The sequence below is a fragment of the Pseudopipra pipra genome, chromosome 6 (assembly GCF_036250125.1).
Source record: "Pseudopipra pipra isolate bDixPip1 chromosome 6, bDixPip1.hap1, whole genome shotgun sequence".
NCBI lineage: Eukaryota > Metazoa > Chordata > Aves > Passeriformes > Pipridae > Pseudopipra > Pseudopipra pipra.
Genome location: NC_087554.1, coordinates 1,571,614 through 1,585,326, shown reverse-complemented (window position 1 = coordinate 1,585,326; position 13,713 = coordinate 1,571,614). Strand labels below are relative to the sequence as shown.

Sequence of the window (13,713 nt, the reverse complement as noted above, 5' to 3'; positions counted from 1 at the left end):
GGAGAGAACCTCCACATCCAGCAAACGACGAATTGTCAGAACCATCTCCTGTCCTGTTTTCCTGCTAAAAAGAAAAAGCCGGGAGGGGGTCAGGGGCGGGGAGAAGGGGAAGAAAGGTAATTAATTTGTTTTGGAGATGACACGGTGGGCAGTAGCTAGGAGCAGAACATGGGAGCAGCGCTGGGCAGCTGGAGGGTCTCCAGGCTCTCTGGGTGATTTTGGGCAGCTCGCTTCACCCCCGCCTGCCTGTTTCCCCTCCCGCGCTGGTTGTTTCGTCCACTGAAGCAGCAAGCTCTTGTGGGTGAGGAGTGTCTCCAGCTGGGTATTTGTACAGCGCCGGTCCCGTTGACATGTTGAACAGGGCCCTTGGCTTCTCGTGGCAATCCAAACAGCAGATGATAAGGCGCTGTGCCCATTAGCGAGATAGCGCGGGCACTCAGGAAATGGCAAGTGGGTTTGCTGGGTGGGAATGCAACCTGTGTCTTTCTTAGCCAGCCACAGCAGGTACTGACTGAGGCTTGAAGGATTTGGGTATTTCCTTTCGTGTGAGAGTGTTTCCTGGAAGAATTGAAAAATGAAACGTGCTCATAAATGAAAAATGGCACGTCTGAGAGGGTTTTAGTGACTGCAGAATGGGCTATGAGTACAGAACCGGTTTCTGTGCTTTTTTTAAGTTTTGGAGGTCTCTGTGATCATGTCAGAGGCAGTAGGGACATGCTTAAGGTGGTTGGGGAGAGATGGAATCACAAGGAGAAAAGTCTACATTAATGCAAAAATTGGGTTTAAATCTTTCATTTTATCATTAACAGATTTGCCCATGTTAAAAGGAACAGTAGATGAATATCAGGAGGAGAAAATTGTGCTGGGATGTTGTAGTAAGGATTGGAAATAAGGGATAGTTAATACTGCAGAGTTTTGGCTGTTGGCCTACTCAGTGGGCCCTTTCCACTGGGAGATGGGCACTGGCAGTTGTGGAGACCTTGTCAGAAAGTGAGAGAATGTAAATTTTAAATACAATACCAGTCTAACACTGGGACATTGGGGTCCTATTACCATATAAATGTTAGTATAGGTTTTATACTATTACACTATTACCTTGCAGTAATAGATGTAGGTAGTATATGAAAGGTAAGAAATTAATTTCCCAGCATGTTATTTCAACTTTATTTTGAAGGCAAACATCACTGTGAACTCAAACACTTTCCGAGTGTAGGCTCCTCTGTAAACATCATCTTTGTCTGGTACTTCTTTGATTCCTGTTCATGATTTCTTGCTGTTGGGGTTGGCATGTTTGCATGTAATGCATATCCTTGGATTTTAGCTGCATCACTGGATTCACAGTGCAGACAGTCACTGTTCAAAATAGTAGTTGTGAGATGGTGCTTCCAGAAGAGAATTGTTTGCTTCTCGTCATCAGGATAAAAAAAGCAAAACACTACCACCAAATTTCTTTCTTTTTAATTGAATGAATTGAATTAGAATTTTCTTGCTGATCCTCTAGGCTTTCTGTGCTTTCATTACATACTGAATACAATTAAGACATGGGCACTATTAATGCAAACTCATTTAGTCTGTCCCTTCAGTGGGACATCTTCATCCTGAAGGAACTGGCTAAATGGGAAAGTGGATCTAAACCAGGGATGTAATTCAGCTCCTGCTCTCCCCTGGGACTGGCTGCTGAAGGGTGTGATTTGGATGAAAATTATGTTGGTTTTCATCAAGTGAACATGTTCCTACAAGGAGTTCGGCACTGAATGTGTTTCTTGAGGACTGTAGCACCGCAGTACAACTTAAATTACTTTAACTTCGAGTTTCCCTGATTTTGTGTCTTCCCCTTGCCCACTTTTGGCTCCAGCTTCTCTGCCTCTCCCTGCTGCCACAACACCAGGAAGTTCTCTTGGTTAACACAGATGGGACCTGGACCAAGTTTAAGGCACTGACCATCACCATTCAGCTGCATATGCTTCTGTCCCTTTTTTGTTTTTTTTTTTTTTGATCATTGGCAAAGAACCATTGGTCTCGTATTCTAAGAAGAATATATGTTGCTTTGTCTTTTTTGTCTTCACCAATGTTAACTTAATTAGGTTAATCCACGTATCAGTGGTCCAAATGGTAACGAGTGGTGGGTTGTTGCTGACTATTTTCCACCAATGTCATGTTGACATTCATTTGCAGTATCCTGGCTTATTTAATCTAGTTGCTAAAAATATTAACAGCCTCAGCTTTTCCTAGTACTGCTGAAGCTGGATCATAGTTACTACCTGGGGAATTTTGTATAAGATTAAGACCTATTACCTAATGGTTTTGTACAAGTAGGTAGGAGGGCTTTATTCAAATATAGATAGCTCTGCCTAAGTAATTTTCTAAGTGTTATAATTAAATAACTCAGTGGCAGAGGGCCCAGACCTTGGAAAAGACTGAATGGAGCCTACAGTATTACATGCTATTATCTATCAGCAAACAGGTTAAGCTTGCTCAGAGGCAGTATTTTATAGGATTTTAAAGGTGCCTTGTTGAAACATGATCTTCTTTACTTCAACCAACACTCCTCTCTCTTTTTTCTCTCCCTCCTTCCCTCTCTCCCATCCTTTCTAAACTTCACAGAGTCAAAAAGCCAAAAAGTAGATAGCTAATAAAGAGGTGCAGGGAAGCCCAGGGGTGTGTGTCAATTTTATTTTTTAAACAGCAGATCTCAGTTTGGTTTTGCTGAGATAAAATTTTACTTTGCTGTAGCTGGGTATTTCATGGTTTTTTCGGCCTAAGATCTGTCTTACAAAGGGGGGTGTTTTAGGTCGTTAGCATTCCTTGGGATGCCGTGTGTGAGTGTGGTGGGAAGGTGCCTGTGCCCCCAGCTCAGTGCAGATCCGAGGGTTGAGAGAGGAGCCTGTGAGCCAGGATGGAAAGTGTAGCACCGGCATCTCCTGTGAGTTTTAGGAGACGCTGGGTAGTGAGGAAGGTTTCTTTGCCTAAAATATGCACACCTTTGGCTGGAGAGATGCAGTGATGCATGGAAGGTATTGTCAGAAAAGACAAGACTGTTGCAACTAGATGTCCCTCGGTTCAGAGAGACTGGCGTTGTTTTCCTTTTCAATGCCCATCAGTTATTGTGGGTCATTTGCTTTCATTCTCTGCTTACATCTTGGGCTAATTTATCTATCATTTTGTTGTCCTTTCTGTCCTACAGGAAGCCTATACTTCCCATTTTGTGGTCCCTCTTTGTTGTTGCAGCTTTTCTTCTCATGCAAGAATTATTGTTCCCCTCCTCCCTTTCCATCACCTCTTGCCCATCACTTTCTAGCCAGAATCACCCTCTGGCCATCGGTAACAAAGATGTTTAAGGTAAATGTAACAAGGATCAGGCTACTTTATGGTAGAGGCAGTACTTCAAAATGAGAGAGAAGGCTACCTGTGCCTGCAGGAGACACTGTGACATGCTGTGCATTGCATCTAATTCTCTTTTGTGTGAGGCCACTGATGAAAGCTGTGACTGAAGCCACTTTCAAAAGATAAGAGTTTCTATTTTTAAAATGTGAGAGAATTAGTAAGTTGCTATTCAAGAGACAAAGTATTTCTGCTCATCGTGAAGCCTGAGGAAGTTTGACTTTGGTTAAGTGGTAAAATAAAGAATCCTTAAAAAAAAATAATCCAACCAATCAAAACTTCACATCAGGAACTGGAATTTTTGCATAGAAGGAGTATAATTAAAAGTTTAGGTGCATTATATTTCCTAGTTTATGTTTCTGAAATCTCCACTGCTGGTTGATTTAAAAGTGATTAAATCTCTGGCTTCATGCAAGACAAGATATGGTGCTCTGTGTTTTTTACTGTGTCCAGCAAAGATGCTTTCCTGTTCCAAGGAAAATGGACACAACGGCTTTAAGTTGGGGAAAAAAACCATCTTTTCATTTTCCTAAGGAAACATAAATCTCATTTGATGCCTATTTTCAACAGAGGGAGGTTTTTGTAGCTTTTACTGTCCTCATCAGGTAGTGTAAGTATTTTTAAAGACTTTAAAGTGTTTCTGTGTTAGGTGAAAGCAGGGAACTTTGCTAAACTAAGCTAGAAAGGAAGATTCGAGTAGTTGTCAGAATAACCTGAAGGGATATCCTTGAGCAGGCTGGAGACAGCAAATGACTGCTGGAGAACCATGGCTTGATTCTTAACTTTTTGCCTTTAAAATTTAGTATCTGCAGTACCTGGGATGGTGAAATAACATTTACAGTAGGTTTCTTCAACCTACTAGTTTTAGTTGGTTTTATTCTTTTCTGTGGTACCTTCCTGGAAGAAGGACAAAGCTTCTGACAGAGTGTGAGGAGCTTTACTTATCATTCAAAACTGCAGCCAGGGCAGCAGTAGTGTTGCAGGAGGGAGTGCAGTCGTGTTTGTTTTCTGGTGTTACCTCTGTTCTGCCTGAAATGGCGAAACTAATTGTAACTATAAGGCTGTGATTCATGTTATCCCCGAGATGCAGCCTCTTCTTGCTAAAGAGGTTACCACCTTCAGCAGTTCATCCTTTTAGTTTCAATGCTTCTTGCCCCATCATGTTTCCAGGGATGGGGCATCTGCCACCTCTGCCTTGGTTAAGGTAGGTTAGTGAGTGAAGAGCTAGCCTGGCTGCTTAGTACAGATAAACCCAGTTAATGGCTGCCTACTGAAAGGTGCAGGTCTACCACAGCTTCTCCTTCATTTGCCTGATGAACCTACAGTGTAAAACCGTGGCATTACTGTCATCTCTTCTCTCTTACAGTTGTTGTGTCTGTTTTGTGCTTTCTGGGGAAAACCTCCCAGATATGAGTGTGGGTCTGAATTTAAATTCGAGTCAGAGCTGTAGTTTACTGGGCTGACGGCAAACTGGGGAGTTGTTGGAAGAACAAGAAACTTAATATAAGCCTCTGAGATAGCTGAGTCTGAACATCAGTGTACCACTAAAGTTTAGGGCAGATGTAGGGAGGTTTTGGTGTTTTGTTTGTTGGGAGTTTTGTGTGCGTCTGTGTGTGGTGGCACTCGAAAGGTTTGGAGGTGTTGTGTTGTTTTTAGGGGGCTTACATCTGCATGTAATAACCCAGTCCATAGTGGGTCCTTTAGCTTGGTCCTGCTGAAACAGGGCCTTAGGCAGCTGCTGACACGATCCTTCTGTTGTGTGATAGCATCGTTCCCACGGAATCATTCGCAACTACTAGAGGCTGGGAAAGTACTGCTAGTGTTGATTTCGTTCATTCTTAGAACTTTATTTTATGTATTAGGGCCTTAAATAAGCTCTGGGCTCTTAGACCTGAGGTCTTTTTAGTAGAAGTGGAGGTACAGGTGGAGTAGGACAGCTTCTCGGAGGAGATGTCTTTGATGTATCTAAGGCACATACTAATATTTGTCTTCATTAAATGGACAGCCTTCTTGATACTGCATAGACTGATTTTTTTTTTAATTTTAGGATTAGTAAAATGACTATTTCCTAAAGTACAAGTAGCAAGGGCTATTTTTGTTTTGGACTGTGGTTTCGGGGGATTATTCGTCATTATTTTGTCATAATATATGGTGCTAGTCCATTTTTGTTGCAATTCTTCTATTAAGCATGTGTTATTAAAAGTATCTTCCCAAATTAACTAGGTAAGCTTCTTAGAGAGTAGTTATTAAGCCATCTAATTTTAGTGACCTGGGTGTTCCTAATGGTTGTAAATTCTTGTGTTGAAGCTGTCACATGAAAGGCGGGGCTATGCCCGACCCTTAGAGTGGGGAGATTTGCTCAACCCACAGAGATTTATTTGTCTGTTAGTGCCTCAGGGAAAACAAAACCATGTCTGTCTGACCCAGTCTGTCAGGTGTCCCACACGGGAACCCTTCTCCAAACAGATTCACAAGGTCAGAGTGATTTGATTGCCCTTTTTCGGGGACTGCTGGGTAACAGCCTAAGGGAGAACCCCTCAGCAGGCCTTCCCATGTTGTTATTCAGCACCTTATAAGGGACTCACCCCAACAGTTTACAGAATAACATACTTTATTAATACAAACTGTGACAAGTTAATGAGGTTCCTGGTCATCGGTGACCGGGTCTAGCTGCAAGAACACACTTCAAGCAATCTAATAATACTACAAAGCAAGGCACAAGCACAAACTCTGATACAAAACAATCTACTAATATATTATAGACCAAAACATGAGATCTAGTCCTTAAAGCAGTAATTAGCACATACAGCATAAGTTTCTCCCCCAATAGGTGTCCCTGAAGTGGGGGGGAAAGACATGTTCAGCCCATCAGCTGATCCAGCACTTTTGGTGGAAACTTTCCTCTGCTATTTCCCCATTTCCTTCCTTCCTTTTATACTATTTCTTTAGGTTTAGGTGGAGTTCGAGTGAATGGAGTCATAAGTGCTTAACTGGGTAGTTGTCCTTGGCATCAATCTTTCTTGGTGGACAGATATGGCACGGTCAGAGTGTCACCATGTTCCCCTTCCTGCAGGATGTTTGTGGAGGGAGGTCACAGTGCCTTCACATCGCTCCCCTTTCTGGTGCATCCTCCATAACAGGTGTTTATCAGAGTTTGGGGAACCTTTGTGGGGCATCGTGACCACGTTTCATCCGAGAAGCAGCAGCTGGGTCTCCTGTAATTCTTATTTTCCTTTAACTTTTAACCCTATCCATTACTCCACAGAAGCTCATGAACTATTTAATATTTTATTACCAACATATAATGCCTAAGAACTCATTCTCTGAGGATATTCTGTAGAGTGAAATGAAAAGAAAAAATATTTCACACCTATATCTAGATATCTCTGTGTGTGTATGTGTATATATATATATCTGCATCTATCTCAGCAAAGCTGCTTTTACAGAATGTTTTGAATTAAGCAAAAATTGCTTTAAAACTCACGTGGCGATTGTTAAGAAACTTTGAAAGTTGGTGTTTTGATGTTCCCCAAAGCTTGTGAGTCAGTGCTATGAAGATTGGCTTATTTACTGACTAAGAGTTATTAGCATGTGTATTGAAGACCAATACAGAAACTTTGTAATAGTTCCAACTTTTTGTAATAATTCCAGCTTTTTAGCGAGGCATCGTGATAAGCAATCTCTAAAGATTCACATGATAAATACAATCTCAATTCATATTTGTGTCTGTTTTTGTTGTAAATTCAGCTTCACTGAAAATAAATTTCAGTAGAATTTGAGGATATTGATGATGTTTCTCAGAGCCTCATTTTAAAGGTGATCTGTTTCATGTTTACATCCAAAGAATCTACTTCCCACATTAAAATTGTAGAGCTAACTCTTGGAGCTACAGGCAAAAAAACATTCTTTGCTAATTTCAGATCCCAGAGAAAGCCAAAATTGCGTAGAATTTGGATGTCAGCCATGCTGTATGACTGCGTGGTTTCCATTGACTTTGTTTCGGATTGCATATGACACTTCTGAAATTGGGCATTTATAGCTGGGGAAATTTCAAGACTGTTTCTTTCAGGTGGATGTGGTTTCTTTACCTCAGCTGTCCTAAAGAGCTGTTATGTAGTGCAAAAAACGTGGCTGCAACCAAAATCTTTGCCAAAGTGATGCATAGGCATTCATAAGGTGCTTTCTGGTGATAAGTACTGTTGACTTATTTTTACTACTACCATTTATTACTACGTGTATGTTAGTAGGGTTTTATGTCACCTGGACAGTCTTTTGAGAGAGTCGTGATTTTCTTGCACAGGTTACTATTTTTTAAGGATTAGGGTCTCCACTCCCTTCTTACCCTCCTACCTTTTCCGTAAATGCTTCCCAGTTGATACTGGAAGGAGATTTGCAGTCCTTTGAGAAGGAGAGGATGTGTGAAATGTGTGTTTTTATGACAATTTGAAAAATGTCTATGGGGGTAGAGAGAACAGAAGTTGTAGTCTCCCGTGGAGCAGACAGCTGACGATCCATGTATCTGATACTTTTATTTACTTTCCTGCACAAGAAGAAAAATGTCCCCCACAACAACTGCAGCATCGCATGGTAACCGGGCTGCTGCTGGGACACAAAGCAGCTCTTAAGGCATGTGGTCTGTAGAGTTCAGGGATAAATCACCTCCAGTTCAGCTCCTTCTGGACCTCAGTAAAGGAGCTTCTTGTGCCGTAGTGGATTTTCTTGGGCTTCTCTCACAGTTGGGTTTGTTTTGTCTGTGCTGAACCTTATTTTGATCTCATTGCTCTTGAGTTACTTTAGTGTACTGTTAACAGCTGCTGAGGAATAACTCTTGGTTTACATTGGGAAATGAGGAATGAAGTTTTGGACTACTATTTAATAAACATTTAGTTTAAAGAAACAGATGCTTCTAGATTTAATGTTAGAGTGCAGTGTTCACGTTGGTGGCGACCTGTGCCACACAGTTGGGCCAGCAGACCAGTTGCCAGTTACTTGTTAATGTCAAAATGAATTCACTGACATCAGTTGACATTGTCAACTGCTGTGGAGAAAAAATAATTTTTCCTCAGTAACTATGGATTTTTTTTATTTTTTTTAATTTTTTTTTACAAACTGAATTCTGTTGTCAGTGTAAATAATTTATTTTTTTTTTTTTAAAGAATTATTTTAGACATTATGGTCTGGTGACGGGAGAAATAATGTGAGTACTCTGCAAAACGTGATTCAAGTAGCTGCTGCAACATTTTTGGCAGGTTATATGGTACTGGACATGGCATTTGGTTCATCACAGCATGAAAGAAGGCACAAATGTCCTGAGACACTGTTTCCTCAGAAGCAGCACCAACCCCTCCACGTGCTCCTTGCTCCCCTTAGGGGCCTGGCTTAGAATCTCCTGAGTCCTCTCTGAGAGCCATGGAAGATATCCTGAATGTGATTGTTTTTGCTGCCCTTCCAGGACAGTAGGAAAAGTCTAAACCAGCCTTTCTCTGCCTCATCAGAAACAGTGGTAATTGCAGTTGAGGCAGATAGTGGTGGCTATGGATGGGCTAAGAATGTCTACCCCAGCAGCAGGCAGGGGTTGGTACTTTATTCCAAGGTCAAGCAGTTTAGGTGTCAACCAACATCTGTTGTCCTGCATGAAGTCACTCACCAGCCCTTCAAATCTTCGTGGAGGAGGTTCAGTGGTACTGGTTGGCTGTCAGTGAGATGAAAGGAGTGTTTTGACTGTTTGCTTTTTACCTGAATTATGTAGAGAGGTAGCACATAGCTGCTAGAGAAAATTGAGTGGAAGACAGCAAGCAGGGAGGCCTCTGGTAACAAGTCTTACTGAATTGCTCGTTATACTAAAAAAAATAAATAAAAAGTCAATAACAAAGTGGAAAGTAAGAACTTGGGTTATGTCACAAATTGTTAGGCAGTTATTAGCTTAATTATCAAACTGAATTGTTTTCGTGCTGCTTTTATTCACATTGAGTAATAACTAGCTTCAGGACTGGATTATCTGTGATGGTTGTGTAGGTGTGAACTGAGGTGATGGCACCAAGTTTGCCACTTACTGCTCCTTTGTGAAGAAAAAAGCTGAGCAGGTCTGCATACCTATCATGTAGGCACTTGCTGCTGGCCTGTCTCTGCTCACGGACTGAGAATGAAATCTGCTTAAAACTATTACCTCGAGGACTTTCGTAGGTTTTGTAGAAGGAAAACAAAAAGCAAAAAACAAGCAAACAAAAAACCACACACACGCACAAAAACTCAACCCCCTCCCGAAAAACACACACACACACCAACCCCCCCCCCCAAACCAAACAAAAAAACCTGTGGTAGGGCTAGGACATGTTTCTGCTATTCTTGTCAGTTGTTCCAGAAGCCATATTTGCCAGGAGCTATTTATTAAGTCCTAATGCATGTATTCTTTTTTCTTCTTTTTTTTTTTTTTTTTTTTTAAAGACACCGTGGGATGAAAATTTGCATGCTGGGTGGTCACATTTTTTTTTCCCCCTATGCTGTGGTTTTAGAGCAGTCTTAATTATCTGAATTAAAACTGTATGCACATCTAAGTTGGTAAAAATTAGTACTGGGGATAACAGTACTGTACAGCCTCTTCCATGCATGCCTTCCCTCTAGTTTTACAGTATTTATTTTTGTTTAGAGGTTTTGTAAAACTTGATTTAGTCAACTTCCCTTTTTGTAGGTCTTTGCTGCAACTGGATTCTCAAATTACAGTGATTTGAAAGTTTAGCATGCAAATTTCTGGAAAGAGATAATACTGTGTGATACTGGAATATTTTTTTCTGTTACTATACCATCTGATTAGGTTTTCTTCTTCTCATCCTTTTCCTAGAGTGTAAAAATTCCTTACAGGTTATTGATAAATCTGTATTTCCTCTTCTCTAGAGACATCAGCATGAATAACATCACAAGGCTTCCAGAAGATGCCTTCAAGAACTTTCCCTACTTGGAAGAGCTGTAAGTATTTCACACGTGTTAAAGTTTTGCTACAACATCATATGGCTGTGTAAAGTGGAAGGTGGGTGGAGAAACAGTGTTGAGGTGAGCTGTGAACAGAAAAAGCAATTATACTTTAAAAATATAATCCTGTATATGTTTGGAAACCGGAACAGTAAATGCTACTTACAAGGGACTTTTTACAGTAATTATTTTAATCATGGCTAGAGTGATGACATATAATAATTACAGTGTTATCCAAAGATAACACAAGAGGTGTGTAATTACCATTGTTTCTGAAGGAGCTACAGTATAGCTGTTGCATAAGTTCCATGAAATAGATGTTGCTTCACTTAGTGAGCAGCTGGCTTCCATTGTCCTTGTAGGCTGGAGATGCAGTGCTCACAAGCCCATCCTGACCTAGATCAGAAATTCAGCTTCTGTAGTACAGGGCTTCTTGCTCTTAGTTTCTCTGGCAGAAATGTTTTCTCCACTTCCCACCCCTCATTTGTCCCACTCTCTTTTTAGATTCGTTTTGTTTTACTTAGTTGATACTTAGACTTCTGAATCTTTGAGCTGCACCAAGGCTCATGTTCCCAGTACTTTGCTGAACTGAAATCTTACTGAGATGCCTTTGCAAAGTTGAAGCAGCCTAGCCCTGAATTAGGTTGGGTTTCAGAGTCAATAAACAGGGAGGCAGCTTTGACGTTCAATTACTGCTTTAGTAAGTCCTATTATATGGCATGGGACTTCTGTGTGCCCTAGTTTCCTTATCTGTGAAGAGAGGGTAAGGCTAATGGTTCAACCTTTGCTAAAGAGCTTTAAGAACTTCCAGTACTAGGCAATAGATAAGACAAAACTACTGCAATTTGCATTGCTTCTCTTGCATTCTCAGTGATAAAGTAGCATTTCTTATATCAAAGTGCATTTAAAATGCAAAAGTAAGGCTGTCTCTTTGTGACTTTGGCAAGACTAGGACTATGAATGCTGTGTTGAGAGGTTTTTTAAATGAAGGCACCTTAGGGAAAGAACAGCTCATGTCGCCGAAGAGACAAACCCTTATGAGGTAGGGAATTGGTGTCCTGACATTACCAATGAGGGAGCAAGTAAAGAATGAAAACCATTTGTAGAGGGCAAAAGGATAAATTAACCCTATAGCAAAACTGCAGATAAAACCCTGAACCCTTTGACTCTGGTAATCTACCACTGCACCTCACTGGAACAAAGATATTGAGCAATTGATAGGGGATGGATTGCCTGCTGCTGAAGAATGACTTGGGTTCCTGAAAGCTTCTCTAGTTTTATTTTTTGCACCTCAGCCTCACTGGTTGCTCTAATAAGATGTTCTACCTCTCCTTACAATTTTGATCTCTCTTATATCCTGGTAATGTAGCAGCTACCATTACTAAAGCACTTAAATACCTCCATTTTCTCTGGTTCTTAAGTAGTTTTGACTCAGGTCAGTACAATTCTGAAGCACAGTTGAGCTTATTTATGTCAGATGAATTGTGTGCGATATCTTATTTCATGCTTAACAGGTTCTGCTTTACTCCCTCTGATTTTAGGTATTGCTTAAATTTGCAGTATAGCTGAGAATGCTTCATGAAGAAAAATAGATTTTCAGATGGTGCATTTGTGGAATTGACAGGATTTAAGAAAAGCTCTATGGCATGAGTAGTAAATTGGAAAAAAATAAGCCTAGGAAGACTTGGTTGGCTTCAGAATATATACTAGCCAACATTCCCTATGTGCTTCATGATGTGCTGCTGTGTGTCTGTGTGTTTTGTTGAATTAGATTTGTAGTCCCCTTTTTTTTTTTTTTAAATTCTTCACAGTCATATTTCACGCCAAAATTTGAAAAAAACGCAAACAATTCTCTTTTCCCAACTTATATGACTATGGGAGACTTATTTTTTTTTTCCCAAAAAGTAATTAAGCAATAAAACCTAACTGGTGGGTGTGCACGTTGTGTAACTTCCATAAACCCTGGGGTGTGTCAGGAGGTAAAGAGAAAAGGCAGAGCCTTCAGCCATCATCTGTTGTGCTTATTGCCTAAGAGCCATTTGCTACATGTACCTCTAAATCCAGCTTTTTAGTTTGAAAAAAAATAGGCTAGCATTAAGCTCAGAATTGTGTGTGAACACCCAGAAGCTGTAAATCATTCTTACCATGCTTACTTGATGTGTTAAAGCAACTTCTGGGGGGAAAAGAAACTCCAACCAAAACAATAAAACCCCCCAACAAGTCAAGTCCAGGTTCTCTTTGTTTCAGCTCATGTTCATCTTAATTGGAAACATAATGAAGTAGATTCAAAGAAAAGCATTTCTTTAATAGAAATGACCAGCACCAGCTATGGCATGTTTTTGCTTCATTCTGTCCATTCCTTTTTCTCTGTGGAACAGGGTACAAAAATCCTTTCAGCCTTTATTTTTGGTGGCTGTGAACAGAAACAACTATTGTAACTTCCCACTGTACAACCACAATATTTCTTCTCTACTCTGTGATTTTCAAACTTTCTTCCTGGATTTTATTTATAGTTGAACAGATCCAAATTCTGACTGCCAGGCATTAACAAAGTTGCTTTTTCAGCACACAAAGCTGGATGCGAGTCTCCACACCAAAGAAAAATAACTTAAAGAAAAAAGTTACAGTGGTGTTGAAATCTGTGGTAGGAGTGACTTTTCCATCAAGTTCTCCCAAGAATTATATGTCTAAAGCAAATGAAAATCCCATAAACTAATGGGAATGCAATAAGTACCCACACCAGCATGGACTCTAGTAGGTCTCCATCGAGGAGGCAGCCCCAGACACCCTTATCTTCATACTGTGCTTTAGCCCTGCCATTGTCAAATGCTCTGGCCAATTAGCCCCTGGCAGAGTTAGTTAATTAATATTGCAAAATAGTATCACAGAATTTAATTGAATGTATATGCCAGGCAATTAGATGTATTATGTAGGCAACTGAATTGCACATATGGAGCAGCTGAGATTAAAAATGCAGCAGGAGCCGCTTAAAATGAGGGTTGTCATTTCCTCAATGCAATGAATTATTTGGTAGTCTGGAGAGACTCCAGGGGATCATTTTCTGAATCCTAAAAAGAACACTGGTGAAAGAAGCAAAGTACCAGCCTTGGGAAAGGCTGGCTGCTGGATTCAGAGGTGCCTCCTGCGTCACCAAGGGGGGAGCGAGTCGGGCGCTTCGATGTGTCAGTCCCGGTCTGTTTTTAGATGTGCTGAGTTATCCGAGACACCCTCCCTGGAGTGACAGGGCTGACACAGACAGGGAACCCAGGGCTGCTGTGAATGGCACTTGGGGCCAGGTGGAGGAAGACATCTGAAATGGCACCAAAGGGCTGTGTTCAGGAGACTGACTCCCCAGAAAAGTATCCA

The 13,713-nt window shown here is 40.8% G+C and overlaps 1 protein-coding gene across 1 annotated transcript in view; it reads left to right on the top strand.

Moving 5' to 3' along the window:
- Positions 1-13,713, top strand: part of LGR4 (leucine rich repeat containing G protein-coupled receptor 4) — a 73,077-nt gene that overhangs the window by 21,216 nt on the left and 38,148 nt on the right. Inside the window, exon 2 of the mRNA XM_064656967.1 lies at positions 10,273-10,344. Within this exon, the coding sequence (XP_064513037.1) occupies positions 10,273-10,344 (72 nt within the window). The remainder of the gene's footprint in view (positions 1-10,272; positions 10,345-13,713) is intronic.